Source organism: Antechinus flavipes, chromosome 2 (assembly GCF_016432865.1).
Source record: "Antechinus flavipes isolate AdamAnt ecotype Samford, QLD, Australia chromosome 2, AdamAnt_v2, whole genome shotgun sequence".
Taxonomy (NCBI): Eukaryota; Metazoa; Chordata; class Mammalia; order Dasyuromorphia; family Dasyuridae; genus Antechinus; species Antechinus flavipes.
This window is the reverse complement of record NC_067399.1, coordinates 547046043-547068989: the sequence shown is the minus strand read 5'-3', so window position 1 is coordinate 547068989 and position 22947 is coordinate 547046043. Positions and strand designations below refer to the sequence as shown.

Sequence of the window (22947 nt, the reverse complement as noted above, 5' to 3'; positions counted from 1 at the left end):
ATATTCCCTTATTGCAAAGCTTCTTAAACTGTGGGTCATAAGACTATATGGGGTCATATAATTGAATGTAGAAGTCAGGAAATGATGATTTGTGATTAGTAAATTTTTGATTTGTATACCTACTTTACATATTTTATATTTACATATATGGGGTTGGACAAAAATGTCTTGGGTTAAAAGGGGTCATGAGTGGAAAAAGTTGAAGAAGCCCTGCCTTATACAATATTCTATCTCTCACTTTTGCCAAGCCTAAATGCTCCCCTTCACCTCCATCTTCCTTCAAGGCTCAGTTCAAGGATCACCTCCTATGTAAACCCTTGCTTTATCCTGTGAGCTGTTAAGGCTCTTCCCACCTACCCAATCACCCTAAAAAATTCCTTTGTGTTTACTTATCTGTGTATATTTTATTCTCACCTCCCTACCCCAACAGTATTTGGCTACCTTGGGAGAGGTTGGGGAGATCCTATTTCATATTTGTCTTTGTAGCTTCATTAGACGATATATTCTTTTTTTCTGGCCAGGAACTGAGACTGCATCATCATAGTAATTTCATCAGTCTACCATAGTAAGTGTTTAGCAAATGCTTGTTTGATTCAATTGAGCCAATACCAAGGCATCTGGTACATTCTGAGTTAAAAGCCCAAGCCAGGCCATAGGCTTTTCAACCCTGAAGATAAATGAGTCATCATGCTTCTCCAGCCCCACCCTACCCTTAACCAGCTTCAGAATTTTTCAACAGTAAAGGAGATCTTGAGCTTAGTTCCCCCCAAATCCCCACAACATATCAATCCCACAAAATTAGCCTGCTAAGTGTTTTCTGCTCAATTTTGTGGATGGAAATCCCAAACTAATTCCTAGTCTGGAATTTTATGGAAAATGTGTGTTTTTAGTGGCAAAGAACCAGCAGACTATACTGAACAGGATGCTGACTCACATCTCCTGGGAGATACTGATGATACAAAGAAAATGGATCTCATTTCTGTTCACTATAGAGTCCAGGAAACACTTGGGAGTTAGGGGAGCAGCACTTGCTGTGGGGCAAAGGCCTGGCCAATGTCCTGCATTTGGAATCTTTCCTTATCTAAATTATGAGACAATTATGGTTTCTGGTCAGATCTTATCAGGAATTTGGTAAATGTAATCTTTACTCCAAGATAAGTAAGGAGTGGTCAAAAAATACTTGGGAATGTATATGTATTTTTTTTTTTTTTTTGAGGGAATGGAAGATGTTCCCTGATTCTCTACCTGAACATCTTTTACAATTAAAAATGTGTTAGTTCAATAAGTGGGTAAACCAATTATCAATCAATCAGCAAGCATTTATTAAACATGCACTATGCACCAGGCATTAAGCTAAGATTTTGGCCTACAAAGAATATACTAAGGTAGCCCTTTCCCTCAAGGTGCTTATGTTCTAAAGGGAAAGACAACATATACAAAAAAATGGCATCTACGAGACACATAAGGCGTATATAGAAGGTAACTCTGGAAGGGAAGGTTTTAGGGGGATATTTAAATTAAGCCCCTGGGATTCAGAGGCCAAAATGATAATAGAGTTTCTAAATATAGAGAGAAACCAGTACAAAGCACTGTATGGGGAAATGAAGGTACATCTGAGGAATAGTAAATCATCATGTTTGAATTATGAAATAGAGTGATATGTAAATAGACTGAACAGAAAGGAGGGCCAGATTATATAGAGCTTTAACTGACCAGCAGAGGACTTTGTAGTTGATCTGTCCCTTAATGTTTGTGTTCTAAAGACTATAATCTTTCAAAATGGTACTGACCAACATTAGTAGAGGGAGTTTTTCTCATCCAAGAGTTTCCTATATCAGTTAAATCACAGATTTAGTTAAGGGTTAGGATTACCTATGCCTTGCAGTAATGGGGAGCATATTAAGTAGAGGAATGGGATAATCAGATTCTATACCTTAGAAAACTTTTTTGGCATCAGGGAAGGGATTTGAGGCAGTGAAGCCAATTATGCTTTCCCTCTTGGAAAACTATTGAAAGAATGTCTAATGGAAATGAAGCTACATAATGACAATCACCAAAGAATTCATAGGTCAGAGTTCAATGGCAGAGATGATAGTGATTCATAATTTTATTTATAACTTAGGGTGGGGTGAGAAAGATTTCTTCTTCCCCAAAGAATACTGCTATGACCAGGATAAGTTGTATTCATCTGAAAATTAGGCAGCTTCTTTATTATCTATGTCATGTGAATTTAGGGAGGTCCTCCCTCACCCTCAATATTGTCCTTATTAGTCTACTATGGCATCAACCTCTCAAGTCACGTGGCTTAAAATTCCCATTCAGAATTACTTCAGCAGTTTGGACAAAGGTAAGTGTCTCCTGCAGTCAACTGTTAAAACAGTGGACTGTTATCTGGTAGAGGAAGAAAAAAGGGATCTAGCCTTTTGCCAGAAGAATACACTATACTTATCAAATTAGTAAGACCAAAAAGACAATTTGGAAAATATACATCAAACAAGTAAGAAAACAGGGAAGTTCCCAAAGAGCAGGTCGAGAAGGCAAATTCTAGGAGGTGAGTAGAAGCCCTCAAGATGTGGTTTGGACTGAAAGGCTTCTGCTTTATCTGTGTTACCTAATTTGACTCCCTCTAGAGATAGGGGCTATAGATATCTTTATTTCTCTCTTGTAGATAAGGAAGCTAGGGCTGTATGACCTGCCCACCCATGATCCTGAAGCTTTGAAATGTCTTAGGCAAGATTTGACCAGTTTTTCCTGATATCGAAGGCTTTATCTAACAATGACATGCTACTTCTAAACATACTATTAAAACAGAGATCCTAGGAGATCATAAAGTACCAAATAAATAAAATAACAAAGATGTTATTGGCCAGAAATAAAGTGCATGCACCATGCAGAAATAAAGTAACCTGACAAATCTAAGACCCAAATTTAAGAGGAAATCAAAATTGTAAATGGTAAAAAGGGAATCAACATGCACCTTCCCAAATGAAATTTTTTTCTTAATTGGCAGTGGGAAGGCTGTTTCTTGTAATCCAATTAGAACAACAAATAATGGCCACCTTATCCGGGAAGTGTTACCACTGGAATTTCAGATGTGAAAAAAAAAGATAAAAGTTTACAAAGCAGTCTAGGAAGGAATGAGGAGGGAAAGAAGGATGTTAGAACTGAAATCTACAACTAAAAAAGCACTCTGAATTCCATTATCTATTCATGTTAGCATATTTGGCCCAGTGTTTTGGCATTCAAGATTGTCACACAGACAGCAAACACAATCATCCATGAAACTGGTACTCCTAGTGCAAAGGTGGCTATGATTCATGGCTCCTTTCTATTGCTCCTGGCATTGAAGTAAGATGAGAACTCTGAAGTACCATAATACAATGGGATATGTTCTTAGCAACTGGGCTCTGACCCACTCCTTTCTATTAGCAGTGTCATCTGAGAGGGCAACTATCCTTGCAAAGACTCTAGGCTTCAAGCCAACGGGCAGAAAGAGACTTTTCTTATCGACATTCTCACAAAAGCTTGGTTAGTTTTTTCAAAAAGATTGGTTCCTGATCTTCCCAGTGTATACCATTAATGAGAAATAATACTGCATTGAGTTATGCCTTTCTTCTGGCTTAATTATTATTATAATTATTCACTTTTTAAAAAAGGTATTCCATAGCAACAAGATTATGTGATGATCAATTTTGATGGACATAGCTCTTTTCAACAATGAGATGAGTCAATTCCAATAGGCTTGTGAAGGAAAGAGCCATCTGCATCTAGGAGGAAGACTAATGGGGACTGAATGTGGATCACAACTTAGTATTTTCATCTCTTTTGTTGTTTGCTTGCTTTTAGTTTTCTTTCTCCTTTTTCTTCTTTTTGATCTCATTGCAGCATGATAATTGTGGAAATATGTATACAAGAACTATACTTTTAACATATATTGAATTATTTGCTTCTAGGGAAGAAAGAGATAAAAATTTTGCAAGACAAAGTTTTGCAAGGATGAAATGGTGAAATATAATGATCAATTCTGATGGATGTGGCTTTCTTCAACAATGAGATGAACCATGTAAGTTCCAATTGTTCAGTAATGAAGAGAACCAGCTACACCCAGTGAAAGAACTCTAAGAAATGAGAGTGGACCACAATATAGCATTTCCACACCTTCTGTTATTGTCCTCTTAGATTTTTGTTTTTCTTCTTAGATTATTTTCACCTTATTTCTAAATCCAATTTTTCTTGTTCAGCAAGATAACTATGTGAATAGGCATACATATATTGTATTTAACATATACCTTAACATATTTAACATGTATTGGACTACCTGCCATCTAGGAGAGGGAGTGGAGGGGAAGGAGGGGAAAAGTTGCAACAAAAGGTTTTGCAAGGATCAATGCTGAAAAATTACTCATGAATATGTCTTGTAAATAAAAAGCTAAAATATAAATTAATTAAAAATAATAATTTTAAAAAGTAGTTAAATGTTGAAAACTATCTTTGTATATATTTTGAAATTTAAAAAAAAAGGTAGTCCAATGCTCATTGTGAAATACCCCCAGGTCCAGATACTATGCCAACAAAATCTATGATAACTTCCTTTAAGTTAAGATTGAGGTTTGGTTGTTTAGGGTATGCTTTGATTGGTTCCATTTTTAAAGTACTCACAAAAAGAAAAATTAAAAAAAAAACACAAGATAAGCACAGAAACTCACTGCAGTTATTCTATACTCATGCTCATAAAGAACATCGGCTGATTTTTGCATCCTTTCCGGAGAGCACAAATCCTGCTAAAATCAAAAGTGGCAATAATAGGACCACTCATTATCCTAGCATTCCAGAAAGAAACTAAAGCTGTACTCATTTATTGGCACTTAAAGTAACTCCGGGGTTGTGTTGCTGCTAATTACAATCTATTTTGTGTAGTCTAGATTCATCCTTTACTCATTTAGCTGACTTTCCTTTCTAGTTTTTTTCGACCCATATGGTAAACCATTCACAGCTGTGTTGTATCCTGCATAGTATATATTTAACCCTAGGCCAATTTAGACCGTGAAACTCCTACAGCTTTAAGCCTAAGGAGCCTCTTGTTAATTAGACAATAATAATACTTTTGCAAGGCTTTACTCTATTTCTAAGTAGATAAATTAAGGCTGGGAACAGTAGTTTATCTAAAGGAAAGAACATATGTGTTACTATCTAGCTTTTCCAATAAAGCTGTTTTAAGTACCATAAACATAAAAAAAAAGACAAGGTCCCCCAAATTGGAAACCAAATAGCAAAAATTAAAATCCTTTCTATAAAAAAAAGTTTCACGTCTCTAAGGAGGCCACTGAGATTAAGTTTTGCCTTAGATGGATGGATGCCCAACCAAACACCAAACAGGTACATTCACTTACCCAGTCTCACCAACAAGCTCCAAACCATTCATTGTCCAGGTTTGGTTTGCCTCTAGGCAATCCACAATTAAAGAGGTAAAAGGATCAACCACAATCATTTCCTAATTAACTGGCAATTATTAAAATCTCAAAATCTTCTACGGAGGTGAAAGAGTCCAGGATGAGTAGTATGCAAAAAGTAGGAGAAATAGGTAGCACAGTATTTTGTGGCTGCCCTTCAATTCAAAGTACAATTATCTGATATTGCAGCTTGCTTTCTGAGGATGAAGAAAAATCACCCAATCCTAGAATTTAGAATAGGAGCTTTTCATTTAAAAGGGAAAGGACATCCTCTAAGTTATTAAAGAATTCATAAGATACCAGTTGGGTCCCTAGTGTTCCTATGAGATAATTGGAAGTTCTCAACCTTGCATCCTTGAGGCCTAGAACATGCTCTTTATTCACTGGTCCCTCAAGAACTTTTATATTCCTTCAAGATTCAATTCCAGGACTGCCACTTTCATGAAGCCTTCCCTTATCCCCTCCCTATTCGTGTTTCTGTTTCTGTCTCTGCCTCTCTCTCTCTCTCTTTCTCTTTCTCATCTTGTATTTATCTTTGTACACACTGTATATATTTCTTCAGAAAAGGCTTTCTTCCTTCATTTCTTTATTCTACTGCTTAGTTTGATATAGTGCTGAGAACTTTGGCCTTAAACAAGACAGAAATGGGTTCAAATTCTGCCCCCACCACTAAAAGTGATTTTTAAGTAAATCAGTCTTTTGGTCCATAAAATGGAGAGGTCTGTAATACTACAGTGGCTCATTTTGAGGATCAAATAAAATAATGACTGAAAGGCACTTTGCTTGATTTAAATCACAATATAACCATCAATTATAATTACCAACTGGTCTATATTATGGGCTATTCTCTTGTTTATTCTTTAAACTACCATCTTCTCAGGGTCACAGACTAAGAACTGGAAGCATAGAGGCCATCTAACCCAACTGCCTCATTTTACAGATAAGGAACCTAATGGCCAGAGAAGATCAATGACAGAAGTACTCAGGGGTAGAACTGGGATCGCCTTTACCCCATTATACACCAGAGATGTAAAACCATAGGCATTCCAGTCTCCATCTGCAACATTCTCAAATGGGGCCTGAACCAAGTCAAAATATAACTGGGAAATATTTAATAAAATAAATAAAAATACAATAGAATGTAGGTAGTCAGTATCAGTTTAGTAAGTCAAAGTGGGCCCCACAGGGTTCCTTCCATACGGCTGTTTCTATTTGAGATTTACACCACTGCTGTACCCCACTCTTTTTGAATCCCTATTTGTCCATGCTGGCTACGTACCACCCCACACACATCCCAAATTTGGTTGGCTTACTTCATTCTTTCCTGGTTCTAAAAAACGAGGTTTTTTTTGGTTACAGTTCTGGAGGACCAGTCCCCAACAGCTGGATTTCTGTGATGACAGCTTAATGAGCACTAGCATTATAAAGCAGAGCAACAACCTCATCTTGAAGGAAATGATGTCAGGAAGGGATGAAATCCTATTTATCCTTCTTACGTCCTTTCTGCCTTATTAACATTTCTAAAGGTGACATGAGAGTCAAGAGTGCCTTCCTTTCAGATGAAGTCCTAACTTTGACAAACCATTACTAGCTATATGACCAGTCATGCATTTCCTTCTTATGACCATCCTTTCTCCCTCTTCTTCCAGAAATCATGAGGTGGCTAGGTGCACAGTGACCAGTTCTGGGTGTGGAATTAGGAAGACCTGAATTCAAATTCACCTCCACACACTAGCTGTGACACCTCGGGCAAGTTCACTTAATCTGACTAAACCTCAGTCTACTCATCTATACTATGGAAATAATAGGGGCATTTACCTGCATTGTTGTATAAATAAAATGAGATTATACTTTTAAATAACTTTGCAAACCCTATAATTATTATTGTAGTGAATGTCAGCTGAAGACTAAAGAGTAAGCCACATCCCCATGCTAAAGTAACTAGTTTTCTAGAATTTGAAGGAGGAAAGTGTTGGGGGGAACAAACAAGTAATGCTATGGAATCTGTTCCCAAATATATCTATAGGAAAAAGTTTCCTGGAGAAGGTGAGCTTTGGATCTAATCGTTTTTCAAGGGGGATATATACAAGTTAAAGGAATAGAGACACATGTTGGAAAGATAAACTAAAAAAGCTTTTTAATCAATGAGCTAATGACTTTAAAGAGAAAAAAGAAATCTTACAGTTAATACTTAGGACAACTGGGGTTTACATTTGGAAATATTACTTGACAAACATCACAAGACATTTATGGGTTGTTCAAGATCATATTGCATTGTGTGTTATGAGTTTGGGTCTTTACTTTCAAAAGTATGATTTCATCAATGTAGGGAAATTCCAGGGTACATAGGTCAGCAGCTGTTCTATTACTTATAGTCTTAAAGAATTTCTTGGGGCATTAAGAGGGCTAGTTCTTTACCAGTCATACTGCCAATATGTGTCAGAGGTAGGACTGGCCCCCATAGCCGCCTCTACTTAAACTGTTTTTACATATGATTGGGGAAAAGAAAAAATATTATTTTAAAAAAGTATTATGACTAATATGGAAATATTTTACATGATTGCACGTTACCTATTTTAAGAAGAGAGGAGAGGAAGAAGGGAGAAAAATTTCATAAAAATAAATGCTTAATGCTAATTATCTTTATATATAATTGAAAAATATTTAAAAGTAAAAATATGCAAATATATTTTTTTAAAAGTGGCTCTCTGGGAAAGATATAAGGGTAAAATGTAGGCAATGTAAAAGTAAAAATAAAAGATCAATTTAAAAAACTATTTTAAAAGAGTATTGCATAGAATTGCTAAATAAAATTTTCTATCATGCAAAATCTGAAATTTTGCAAAAAGTGTTTATTCTCGTTTTTGACTCTGGCTACATTTTCCATAGGGGGGAAAAAACTATATAAACAAGTTGTGAGACTACAAATAGGCTTCACTAACTTTATAAACATATTATACACTTAACAAAAGTCTCTTCCAGGCTTCCAGGTTTGTTTCTCTAGCACCTGTGACTTTCCATGAGGGAGTTTTCATAAGAGTGTTACTGACGTCATTTCAGGTTTCTGTATGAAGTAAAATCAAACAAGAAAGAAGTGTTCTGCTCCCTTTATGCTTTTCTTAGCCATTTAATCCATTTGATTTGAAGGGTGTTCTCTCTGTGCTTAGGCACTCTTCCCTCTACCAATTAAAAATATTCTTTAGGGCAGGTACTGTGTCTTATGTATCTTCCTCACTCTTGAACAATAGAGTAGTATATATTTTTTTTCTTTCTGGACCAGACTTGTGATTTCATCTATGTAGGGAGTGCCCACTTGGTAAGCATGTTATAATAGAGATTACTTTCATGTATAAATTGGGATAGATGGCCACCGAAGTCTCTTCTAATTCTCAAAGTTTTGATTCTGTGAACTCTCTCCATCAACGTCGATTAGCAAGTGCTCTGAAACTAACAGTTTTACAAGTTGCCTAGGACACAGAAACGATATGAGTCACTCACCCACAAGGGCCTCAGAGGCCAATTTTATCCACTATATCACCCTGTCTCTCAGACTGCCTAACGTGGATATTTGATATTCTTGAATGGACAGGACATTTTTTAGGAAAGTGCCGGCTAGAACCCTCTGAAAGCCCTGATGGCTGAATCTTCAAGAGAAGGCAGTGTCTGCAACTGAATTTGAGAATTTCAGCTGTCCATACAATCATCTCCGAAAGACTGCTTGGGCTTCTCATTGCTGAAAGTTCTTCCCAATTATAAAAAGCAGGTAGGAAATGGCAGCTGCTGTGGAATAAATCTGGACTTCTTAGTCCGGAGTCTGGCTAACCAGACTCTGGAGGAGGAAGAACCTTTGATTATTTCCTGTTAATACAGAGTGGGAAAGAAAAGGTGCCATGAGAATTTCTGTGCTGATGAGGGTGGTTTTATGGACCCTTCACATTTCAATGCACTGAAAGGTTTCTCATGCAGGGATAAAAGAGGGCTTTGTTCCAGGCTCACTGAAAGCTGTGTGTCTTTTGGATGAGTTAACTGTTAGACGCTGAGCGTGTTTCTGCAATGGCATGTTGGCAAACCACAGGGCTCCAGGCACACCCAGGGCCTACAGTGGGGTGGGGAGGGGGCTGGGTGTACGGTTTCAGGAAAGCAGGCCACACCCTTTCTTTGTTTCTCACAGAATGAGAACTAGCCGTTAGAGAGTGATGAGACAAGCCTTCTGGAATCCAGTTCAATTTCCTCATGGTGTCTAAGGGCACATGCCCTGCCCAAACTCACATGAGAATATTGGGAGAGGGGAGGGGAGGGGGCTTAAAGCACCAAAAATTAGAAGCTTAAATCACCATTAAATAACTTTTCACAGTTCATTCAGATGACTTAGGGAATGGAGTCAAAATCCTGCCTCAAAAACTTACTAAACAACTATGATCTTGAATAATTCACTTCCCCTCTTTCATTCTCAGGTTGTGAAATGTTTCCTCATCTATAACTTGATTTGTGACCCTACGCATTTATTATTTTTTAAGCAGACAGCCCCAACGCCCATCCCAAATCAGCAGAGTAACAGACCATCATTTTCAGGAGAGGGTCAGTACCTAGAGGGATAATACAAAGAGTAAGAGGTAGAAATCTCTTTAAGGCTTTCTCAGGAGCCACAGTACTCTCAAAGCTGGAAGAAGCGCCCCTGAAGGAGGGGGCAAGGCCAGACATCTCTTCATTTCTTACCACTAGAATTCTATGGATTTCTTATCCCCGCCTTGTTCTTTGGTTCCCAGCCTTCTCCCCCATTTTTTCAGCTTCTCTTTATGTGATGTTTTTCCCCATTTGACTAAATTTCTTGAGGGCAGTCCTGTCTTTCCTATTTGTATTTACAGTATTTGGCACAATGCCTAGAACAAAGGAGGTAATAAATGTTTATCAATTTTAGAGTAGGAGAGGGGGGTGACTTGCTAGAAGTTTAAGACTCCACTCAATTGAAGTTAAGAACATTTATGGTGACCATCATCACTCCTGCTAAACATTTTGAGAAGGAAAACCTTACCGTTTGTGAAGTTGGATAACTGTACTTTCTCATGATTCACAGGGCCTAACAGGAAGACATACTTCTTGATTAATGTATGTGTAAACTATAGCTCAAATAGGAAATGAAATCATCCTTGACTTTTCCATAAATGGGAAAATTGAGACTCCTGATCAAGTCAAAAAGAGAGCTTCCTCCCTTATGAATGTGTGCTCAGATGGGCACTGACCTAGGAAACCAATTATCAAAGTCTCTGAAACCAACTAAAAATGCCCTGAATTGGGAAGCTGCTAGGAAAGTTAGCAAGATTCTCTCCCTTTAGGATATAAGCTCCTTCAGGTTAGGATCTATTTCATTTTGGCCTTTATATCCCCAGTGGCCAGCCCAGAGCTTGGCCCATAGTACTGCTTAATATCACTTATGAACAGGGACTAGATATAAGGGACTCACTCCCAGATGATGCAAGCTGGAACCTTTTCTGCAAGTCTTAAAGGGTTGCCTAGCACTAAGAGATTACTTAAGTGACTTGCCCAGGGTCACATCCCCAGGATGTGTCAGAGATGGGCCTGGAACTAGCTCTTCCTGACTCCAGCTTTCTGAGCACCACAACAAGGAGGCTCTTCAACAAAGACTTATCGAATGGAAATGCATGGAAGGAGACGATGAAGCTTATGGTTATACAAAATCTTTGGAGGAATTTAAGCTTTGTGAAAATATAATACCTGGAGGTTTTGGCTCTTGATAATATCTATGTGAACTCTATAAGAACACATGCTATTCCTAAAATCCTAATTAGAAAATTAGAATTCTTCTCTATGCAATGGTCTTGAAGAATGACTACTTTCCTTGTCGTGGCGATGTCCAAAGAACATTGAAACCTCAAAAGGGGTAGTAGCAAGAAGAGTTATTAATAACAAATCATGTTTCACAACAGGGGGAAGATTTTTTAGGAATCAAAAACTTGGGGGAATGGCAAATATCCATCCTTCATTTTGTCACAAAAATTTCACATGCTGTTGAAATATCCCCTTTCCTATTACCAAATATTGTGGCAGGCACCAGTAGAAACACTTGTAAATCATGTGTTTTATTTCAAAAAGAAGGTTTACAGGCCTCATGATTTTTTATTAAAAATCCTGGAGTTCTAAGAAATCTCCTGACAGCTCTTCCTGGTTAAGGTCCAAAAGCAAATGAGTGACATTCCTGGTTTCTTTCATTCAAGTTTAAATCTGCCTGGATTTTTCCATCATTAAATCACCAAGAGCATACACAAAAGAAAAGATTTTCCATGCATTCCTTACTTAATTTTGATACAAATTTTTACATACAATCTTTTTTTTTTTTTTTTTTTACTAATTATAACTTTTTATTGATAGAATTCATGCCAGGGTAATTTTTTATAACATTATCCCTTGCATTCACTTCTGTTGCAATTTTTCCCCTCCCTCCCTCCACCCCTCTCCCCCAGATGGCAAGCAGTCTTATACATGTTAAATATTACATGCAATCTTAAATGGTTTATAAATCAAGAATTTAAAAATAAATGTTCATTCAAAAGAGATTTGTGATTTAGAGCCAGAAGAAACCTTAGAAATCATTGAATCCAATTCCTCCATAAAACTAAGGCACAGACTTAGTCACAAAACTAGCAAATGGGTCGAATCTGAACCAAGGTCCACCTGATTCAAGTGTTTCTTATCCATTATATTTTGATCCCTTTCCCAGAAATTAAAATAAATTCACAATTTCAAGGCTTTCATCCTTCCAGGATCTATGATTTTCTCTGTACAAATAATTTCTCCTCTGATGTAGATAACTCCTCCTCCTCTTCTCTTACCCTCCTTCAAATGTTTTTATACACTGCTGAACAAATTGATATGATTTTTTAAAAAATCCTCATTTATGTTATAGGCAAAGTTCTGGTGATAACTCTCTTCCAATTATCTTCACTGGTGTCCCAGTCCATAAGGAAGGAAGGAAGGAAGAAGGAAGGGAGGAATCAGAGAGGGAGGGAGGAAGAGAGAGAGGAAAGAAGAGAGGGAGGGAGAAGGAAGAAGGGAGGAAGAAGAGAGGAAAAGGGGAAGAAAAGAAGGGAGGAAGAAGGGAGGAAAGGAAATGATCTGTTTCTATTAAATGTAAACCCAATAAATAGCAAACCCAAAAGTCAGGAAGTGACTGAAATTCAAAAGCAGTTATGATTAAATACAGGATCTGACAAGGGAATGGAAATATATCTTACCTTTGGTCTTGATGGCTGCCTCAATGTTGATAGCATCCCTCTCAGCATCAAAGTTATTATAAGCCTTGACAGAGCCATATGCACTTGCAGGTGTGGAATGCTGGGATTTTGAAAAGTTAACAATTAGAAATCTGTCATCTTGAAGAATTAAAAAGTCTCTTAATCCAGACTTGTGATTTCAACCTAGGTGAAGAATTCCTGGAATGGAAATTTGCTCCCTTGAATAGATCAGATGTTCTTCTATAACTCAAAACCTGATAATGCCTGTAGCATGAAAGACTTTATATGACTTGTCCAAGATCACAAAGGCAGTATGTATCAGAGGTAGTCCTTGATCTTTGGTTCCCCTGATTCCCAGATTAATCCTCTAATATACCACACTCTTTCTCAAAATAGTCAAATATGTTAAAAGTTAACTGCCAAATAAAACAAAAATGATAATTAGGTTTTGCCTATTATTTAATAAAGCAACCCCAGAACTTTATTATTCAAAAGATTTATTACTCTACAGTATGAGATAAATATCTATGAAATTTCTTTTTTTTTTATTGTTCTAGGGAAACCATAAGTAGAACAGATAGAAATGAGGACCCAAACAACCTGTAAATATGTACACACTGTGAAAAATAGTAAAGGAAGATAATCTGAACTTCCCTGAACAGATCCAACAAATCTATGACAGGCACAGGGAATTGTAATGGGTCTATATCACTGAGATTACAATTGTAAAAAAAAATGCAACAATCCTAAATGATTTATTTCTGGTCATCTAGACTACTGTATAAGGGTATATTTCTTCAACAACCAAGACATTAGCTTGGGCTCACAATGTAGCACCAAGGAGTGTTGCAATATCATTCATATCTCCTTTATGCTTTACCACTGTCCTTGCCAAACTTTTTCTCCTCTTCCTTCTTACGCAAGATTCCTCTATACCTTCTCTGGACAGCAATCAGTTTTTTCTATTGCTTTTTTCTTTTATACTTTTCCTATCTCACTTTTTAAAAATGACTAATAGTCTTTTTTTTCCCCTGAAATGAATTCATATCCTCTTTCTCTATGAACCCCATCACCCACCCTAGTTTGAGATTGAAGGAAAAGGATGGGGGCCCACTCATTTGTACTTCTTTGAGAGCCTGCATTAATTTTTACCATCATCCTGTTTTTGGACAAATGAAAAACCATTCTTGTTTTCTTGACTCAGGACAAATCACTTAATCCTTGCCTTTGTATCCTCATCTGTAAAATGGGGATAATAAAGCACCTACCTCATAGAGCTGCTGTGAAGCTCAAGTAAGTTACCATCAGTAAAGCACTTTGCAAAACTTAAAGCACTATAAAAACATTTACTTATTATTGTTGTCCTTTAACTCTCCTCAGGATTTCTCCCATGTGACATCAAAGGCAGAAAGGGGGGGGAGACACAAGGGTAAAAAGACAGTGGAAATGCAGTTTATTTGGGGGAGATAGGGAAGGTCAATTCTTTTGTACTTTGAACTATCCCCACCCTTGGTTCCTCCACTGAGCAAATCCCACACTGCTTACTCAATAATGTGGTAATGTTGTCTTTGCTCAGTATGTGTATAAAATCAGGAGATCTGAGTGCTGTGACTTAACTCTCCATCTACATAGTTGATATTACCAACCCACTCACAGCATTAGGTTATCATCAGCGAATTATCCACATAGGATATTGAGATGACATTCCATTTTTCACGCCTACCAAAATGGACAGGGAGAATGACTAGGCTTAGGGCTTCATAGAAATAAAGAAACTCAGAAGAGGAACTTTCTCTACCATTCATCATCCTGGAGAATTGCCTGGAGCACTGAGAAGATAAGTGACTTATTCTGAGTCACACAGTCCTATGTGTCGGAAGCAGATCTCCTTGAAGTCAGAACTTCCTAGCTTCAAAGCCTTTATCTATCCCACTTGCTGCTTTTCAATGCCCAGAAAGAAAAGCATATTTTGATCTCATCAAGAAATTGAGTGCATCAAAAACAATATTAAAATTGTTTTACATGTAATGAGGAAAATAAAATATTAAATAAAGATTTTTTTAATGTAATAAAAATAAGGGTAGAAATTATTCACTATGTACTTTTGGCTTCTAAAATATATTTGAAGAAAAAAGAATATGTATAGCTATACATATGTACACACATATACACACAGATATACATATATATGTGTGTGTATGTGTATGTGTGTGTACATATGTACACACATATACACACAGATATACATATATATGTGTGTGTGTGTATATATATACACACACACACACACATACACACACATGTATGTATTATGTATTATAAGATTTGGGGCCAGATGATAATTATTAAGAAATAATTATAACTCTTGAAAATGAATTGTCATGGTACTAACCACTAGATCTTTACAGCTCTGACTTTCCAGTAAGGGCCATGTGATATATTCCTCATTTGGTAGAAACTAAAGAATTTATCCCACATTAAAGGCTAAGTGCTATTTTGAAGCCTGTATTTCCTTAGGACCTCTCTAAAATCCTACTACTATCCCTCATTATGGTGTAGATCTTGAAAGTAATGCCAGCTTAGTACAAGTTGTAGTGGGACCTACCAAACTGGAAAGCCTTTTTAAGCACAGACCTAGTGATACACTATGTCTGTTCATTTAGCTGGGTTAAGTTCAGAGAGACTTATTACTAGAATGGCAAATTTTTCAGCCTCATTAACTTGATAAAAATGCCTAGTAAGTCATGGAAGTGTTGTAATCCATGTCAGGGAAAGGAGTATTGACTCCCACAAAATCCTGGATCTCTGATATATTAAAGTCTTTCCTTAACTATCTTTGCTTCACAGAACAGGACAAGAATACTAATGGAAAATTTTCTTCCTCAGTGTTACCAAAACCATCATTTATTTCTATTTGGTTATATCTCACAGGGCTTATTTTTCCAGATTCTGCATGTTCCTTTCCAAAAATAACAGTTGGTGGAAAAGGTTTTCTCAACACTTAGTTACTATCCTCATACTCAAACAAAAGGAAAGAAAAGTGTCCATAAAACCTCAGAGGCAAGGGGAGGAAGAGACTTACATTTGCCTAAATTAGCTTTTTCAGGGTGGAAAAAAAAAGCATCTTTGTTTTTGCTTAAAGCATCCAATTAAACTGCTTGATTTTACATTTTGTCTGCCATATACAAGAGGTATATGCCTATCAGGAGGAAGCATGGGACAATAGTAAGTGTTCCACGTTTGGAGGTAAGGACTGAAAACTATATTCATATTTTTAACAATCCTGACACAAAAGAGTTCACATTTACTTAGCATTTTAAAATGTGCAAAGCAATTTCCTCATAACAACCTTAAGAGGTCAGAAGAATGCAAGTTTCATTCCTATTTTAAAGAAGAGAAAACTGAAACTTTAAAGATGAAATGACTTGGGTCACTTGACTACTGACTGCTTAGCAACAGGATTCAAACTGAGGTCTCCTAAATGCAAGTCCAGAGTTCTGTCACACACTATGTTGTAGTTACATCAATTCTCTATTAAACAGTTAGGCAGAAATGCACATTATTTAACATCTGCATACATATCTGGAGTTTATGGTTTGTGTTGTCAATAGGAAGAATGACTTCTTGTAAAATAGTCTGTGAGTGAAATAAGGAGACAAGATTCCTGTTCCTTAGATATTCCAAGTTGTATAGGGTAACTGTGGAGTGGAAGCAATACTGACTTTGGAGTCAGAGGACCTGAATTAAAATCTCTTCCATTTGCTTTCTTGTGTAACTTTAATCAAGCTGCCTAATATTTCCGGGCCTCAGTTGCTTCATCTGCAAAAAGGAGGGAACTAGATTAAATGACTTCTAACTAAGGTCTTTTCCATGTTTAAGTCTGTGATTCTAATTTGAGGGATGAATCCATAAATGGGAATGAGACATTTGGAGAAGGAATAAGGTATAAAATAAAAAGTGTATACTTTTATGTATACATGGGTAGGATATATATGTGTCTATATATACATACATGTATACAGATATATATAGAGACATAAGTTTGTGGGTATGAATTACTAGCTTTTGGAATTGGGACACCACAGGTGCCAATTCTTATCTAGTTGGGCAAGATAAGGGCCAAATGATTATATCAGTAAAAGAAGATTCATGTGGGTGGGATGAGCAGGGCAGGGTGAAACAGGTCCTTATAAATTACAAAAGAGAATGAGAAATGTTTCTTCAAAACAAAACAAATATCTAACTCCTCTGGGAAAAAAATTTGAAATCACACAAGAAAATGTGTTCAAGTATTTATGTTCTTTGACTCACAGATTTCCCTGTTAGGTTTGTATACCAAGAAGATTAATAATAATAAAAAAAAAAACACATACAAAAACATTCCTGAATGCATGATTTGTGACAGCAAACAGCTAAAAAGAAGTTACATAAGCAATGACTGGGGAATAGCTGAACAAACTGTGGCATATTAAAGCGACAGCGACAAATGGGAACAAGTTAGTAAAACCTAGCAAAGATTGTTTTCCTTTTCTTTTATCAGGAACCTAATCAACAGACTCAAACATTTTAATCTACAATATAAACAAGAGGCTTGCAGACATTATCATGAATATTGGTCATTTACAATTTTGCAGGTTTTGTGGTTTTTTTAAAGAAAAAAAATCTAATGTTAAATTTAGTAAGATAGTCACAAAACTGCTCCATTTTTCTACAGTCCCTTATAAAACCTGTTCATTTTCATCTGTACATTTTTTGTTAAAGTTTCATTGATGCTCTGTTTTCTTATACCATCCTATCCCAAGAAATATCCCATCCTTTTAATAGCCCATTCTTTAACAACCTTTAAACTTTTTTTCACTTAAATATAATCCAGAAAATCAAATCTGCACACTAACCACATCTGAAAATACATATATCATTCTGTATCCGGAGTCCATTACTTCAAAATCTGTTTTAAGTGATGGGAAGGAAGGAAGCAGAATCAAAAAAACAATATAAGAGCAGCAATGTAAATGAAGGCAAGCTAAAAGTCAGCATAGGAAAGGTCAAATGCAACACCTTCTACTACATGGTGGAAAACTGAGTAAAATAGAAAATGCATATTTAAAAAAAATATGGTTTTGCTTAACTGTTTTTTAGAAGATATGTGTTAGGGGAGGAAGTGTATCCACTTGGTCAAAACAAACAAATAAATAAAAGTCTGAATACACCAGACAATCTGTTACAAACATTAATCCTACTATGATAAATAACATTTTTAAAGTAACCGTAGAAAGTATAAAGTGCTCTGCCTGATTTTTAAAAAATATGCTTTATTTCTATTTGTCTTTATATCACAATCACATCTGGACTCCTCCTCACTGAAGGTTCTTACAATTAAAAATACAGTTAAGGAAAAACTTCAAAAAACAAGGACCAATTTCTTGTAATATTAGACAGTATGTCCAGTAGCTTTCCACTTCTCTACAATTAGAAAGAATTTTTCATTGTCTATCCTGATACCATAATTGGCTTTTCAATTACAAAGAATTCAGTATACTTTTAGAGGTCCTTTAATTAACAATGTTGTGGTCACTGTGTGTATAACTTAACTGCCTTTCTAACAATTATCAATTCATACAAATTTTTCCATAATCCTTTGAATTCTTTATTTATTATGCACAACAAAATTTTCTTCTATTCACAGATTCTGAGTTGTTCGGCCATTCCCCAATCAGTAGGCATTCATTTTGTTTCTAGTTCTTCACATTTACAAAAAAAAAAAAAAAAAAATTCAACTGACTATTTGATATGGGACTTTTTTGTTGGTTATCTCAATCTATGTAACTACTAGTAAGATTGCTGGATCAAAGGGTATAAACAGTTTAGTCCCTTTTCTGTTTCAGTTTTTGGTCATTTTTTCCATTCTTTTAATTTTCATTTATTATTAATGATTTGGAGTATATTTTCACATGTTAATTGATAGTACATAATTCTTCTTTTGAAAACTGTTTATTTACTATCATCCCTTATTTAAGAATAGCTCTGGTCATATATAGTGATATTGATCAGACTTTTATTAGCAATATTTGAGGCAAAAAACTTTTTTTGCCACTTAACATTTCTCTTCTTATCCTGTCTATATTGATTTTTGTTTGTGCAAAAGCTTTTTTAGTTTTTTGTTATTTTTAGTTACTTATGTTCACCTCTGTTATTTATGAGCACCTCTAGTTTTGTTAAAATTTCTCCTTCTAAGCATAGTTGTGAAATGTACCTACTTCTGCTCTCATTTTTTTATTCTGTAACTTTTAATATTCATTATGTATCCACTGACTGTGCAATATTTATCAAAATTACAGTCAACTGTATCTGTATGGGATTTTTTTGTCTATTATCATTTCAGTGAAAGTATATTTTTAAGTGCAATATAGGATGTGTTATAAATCACAGTACTATTAGTAGTACTGAATTGTTATCGAAGTTCTAGTTAAACAATCTGGGCACATCTTATTAGACCCTAATGTTCAGGTCCAATATGAACCTTCCTTTTAGAGCAAAGGCCAATATCTAGCTCTCTTTCTATACATGTGAATGAGAATCAGTACTATTTTTTAAAAAATATATCACTATTAAGGACAAATAGGTGACGCAAGTAGATAGTGAGCTGAACCTAGAGTCAGGAAGAGTCATCTTCCCGAGTTCAAATCCAACCCCACACACTTAGTAGCAGGGTGATCCTAAGCAAGACACTTTATGCTGTTTGCCTCACTTACATCACCCTCCACTATCTGTAAATTGAACTAGAAAAGGAAACAGCAAATTACTCAAATATTTTTGCAAAGAAAATCCTAAATGGGATCACAAAAAGTTGGACATGACTGAAATAACTCAAAAAAACAAAATCACATGATGATTGTGATTATACATATGTTACATAGTAAATTACTATAATAGTACTTGCTTTAAGGATATATTTTGAGAATCTGAAAATTTGTCAGAATGATCATTCCCTCCACTGATATATATTACAACTCCTCTATGACCTGACAGTTAGTCTTTTAAGAATCAGTACAGCTAGCAAATTCTTCATCCTGCAGTGATAGGCTACTTTGATCGTAATTAGATTGGTTCTTGGCCAAAAGACATACAGTTCTTTAAGAAGGGTCACAAGGGTGTCATTTGTTAGTCTTTCCAATTTTGACGCAAGGCCTGGAAAAAGTTCATTACTTAAATTGTCTTTGGCTTTGCACCACTGACAATGGTAAAAAATTAATGGTGGGAAAGGAAAGCCAAAGAATCTATCTGAATTTTAATACTTAATGTCCTCTAGAAAAGAAGTTTTTAATCTTTTTCATATTATGGACCTTTCAGACAGACCAATGATGCCTATGATCCCTTTTCAGAATAATGTGTTTAAATGCATAAAATACAATGCGTAGGCTTACAAAGGAAGATGAAGTTATCAAAATATTTTTAAGAAAACCAATTCACTCATCAAATTAAGAACATTTAATATAGAATCATGAAGTGGGGGAGGGAGGTTATAAAGCAAGGAAGGAAAAAAGCACTTATTAAGAGGGACTATACTAAGTCTTCTCCAAATATCACTGATTCACTCAACAAACCTATAAGGTAGCCAGTATTATTATCCTCAATTTTTACGTGAGGAATTAAGGTAAACAGAGATTAAGAGATTGGCTCAGGGTTCCACAATTACAAAATGTCTAAGACGACATTTTAACTCAAGTCTTCCTGACATTAATTCCAGCACTCTATCCACTGTACCATGTGGATGATTAAACTGAAAAAAAAATCAAAAAGTACAAGAATTCCAAAAAACCCTTTCAAAATACAAGACTGCAGTGAGATACTTACATCACCCTCCAAATTGAGCTTGCACAAAATTTCGTGAACTGTAGACATCTTGGAAGAAGCTGGGGGAACAAAAAAAAAAAGGACACAATGACTTTATGAAGATGCTCTTTTTAATGCACAAGTACATCAGGATATTTTTGCTTGAAGAAGTTGTCATTTTTGCAACTATGTATTTTCATTTTCAGCTGCCTTTGGTCTAAGAAGGCACCTAAGCTCACTCACTATCTCTTTTGCCCTTCTTCTCACTCAGTGCCCATCCCTCTCCTTGGCCAAAGTCCAACTCATTTATAAAAGTGCTTTAAGGGTTTACAAAGTGCTTTTGTATGCATTATCTCACTGAATCCTTTAGATACAAACCCCACCACATACCATTAGTGAACACAGAAGCAAAAAAAAAAATCTTCTAAATCTAATCTTAGCCCAATAAAATCAACCACAAGGCTGACAAGAATTATGAATCTTAAAAAAAAAAAAGCTTCAACATTCTTCATTTCAAAAATCCGAATTCCAACTTTTATTTTGAAGAAAGGACTAACCTATTGTCATTTGCCGTTTTTCCAATTTAGACAATGAGAATCAAATAATTATTTATTAGAAATTTAATTTTGAATTTCACTACTAAAAATATTATCATACCTGACATTTATAAAGACCTTCAAAATTACAAAATGCTTCACATACATATTCCACTTTAAAACTCACAATAACCCTGTGGGGTCATGTTCTATTATCCCTCTTACTTACAGGAAGAAATTGAGGCCCAGAAAGATTAAAACTCATAACTCATAGCAGTTCAGTGCCATTTGAATTTCTAGCTCCACATCATAAACTCTACTCATACTACTATATTACCCCCTCACTGATAAAGTTCTTTCTTTTTTAAAAAAGTTAGGATCTAAGAAGTCACTTACTTTTCTGCATTCATTATTTATTATAAGCATAGTTTTTTTTTTAAATGCAAACTTCAAAAATCCATCTGCAAGAAATCTGCAAATGTAAGCCAACGGTTATTTGCTAAAACTAAGAATCTGGTTCCTCATAAAAAGTAATGATGAAGTTTTCCAATAAATGATTTGTTCTATGCTTCCAAATGTAATAAACATGGATATGACTCCAAATCAAGAACACTTAACTCATAGTGATTTTCCTTCGAAACAATTACTGTCCTCAAAGAAGTGAACAAACTATTCATGAACACAATAGTCCATAGCTTTTCCTAGTATTTAAAAAATTCCTTTGTGGTTGCTAGAAATCCAAAACTCAATCAGCCCCCATGAAACACTGAAAGCTGGTGCCATTAATAACCAAATTCCTTATGTTGAGACATAAAATGGCTGGAATTCAAGCCAGCTGCTCATAATTAGTTAATGCTCTTACTTGGGCTGCATGCAACATTAAAGACTGAAGTTTGGCTAACCCAGTCTTATAATCATAGTGTTCTAGGGAACAACATATGCTACAAGCCCCTACCACTAAGGGACATACAATTAGCAGTAAATTTTATCTGATCCCTAGCAATAAGAGTTCATTCAGTCCATACTCCCAACAAAGGCCAAATGGAACAGAATCATGCTCTCTGATGGAGAGCTGAAATGTGGCATGGCATTTTTGTTGCTACAGAGCCCATCTGCAGTCCCACAGAGGCCTCCTTGGGTTCTCTAAACCCCCTTTGTTCAGCAAAATCCCGTCCCCACAAATGAAATACTCTGTTCTACTCAGTAGTGTGCTTTAGTCTACTAGTAAAATGGTGCCATGAATTACAAAATTGGAGGAGTATTTGGGAAAGTCACCCCTGTTATGTTCTAACAAAATACTGAGCAAATTCCAGGTACAATATAGGGAGGAGGGAGAGAGAAAGGGAGATAAGATAAAGGATGACTCATTTCTCACAAATAATGTTTCTCTGGAAAAGCTTAATCCTGGGCTTTTTTTTTCTGGCTTACATCTGTCATTCAACTAAAGCTCATGGAATTGTTGCAAACACAGATGAGTTTCAAAGAACCCAAAGCAATTCTCTCCCAAGCCTTTCAACTCTAGACCCAGTTTGAACCTTGAGTCAGTTCTATTGCACAGAAATCTGGGCTAAAGCTAAGATATAGAAAAGTGATGATATCAAACCATAAGTCTGGGAATCTAAATAAGATGTCAAAGGACTAGTCTAGAATATCTAAGAACAATGATATTATCCTACAACTGATTCAGTCTCTTCTGAAATTTTCAGAGTTAAGTATAACTAAGCTATTGGATGGATTTCCCAGGACATTTAGATCCTAAGAACTTCCCCATCTCTCTATGAGCCTGATCCATCTTTGCAAACAAATTTAGATTATTTTCCACAATTGGAGGATAACAATGGGACAAATCTACGCTCTTACTTTCCAGTCCATGATATA

The 22947-nt window shown here is 35.8% G+C and overlaps 1 protein-coding gene across 1 annotated transcript in view; it reads right to left on the bottom strand.

Moving 5' to 3' along the window:
* ANXA2 (annexin A2) overlaps nt 1–22947 on the bottom strand; it is a 56777-nt gene that overhangs the window by 22318 nt on the left and 11512 nt on the right. Inside the window, exons 2-3 of the mRNA XM_051980936.1 lie at nt 20555–20613; nt 12701–12800 (exon numbers count right to left, since the gene is read on the bottom strand). Coding sequence (XP_051836896.1) covers nt 12701–12800; nt 20555–20602 — 148 coding nt within the window. The 5' untranslated portion in view covers nt 20603–20613. The remainder of the gene's footprint in view (nt 1–12700; nt 12801–20554; nt 20614–22947) is intronic.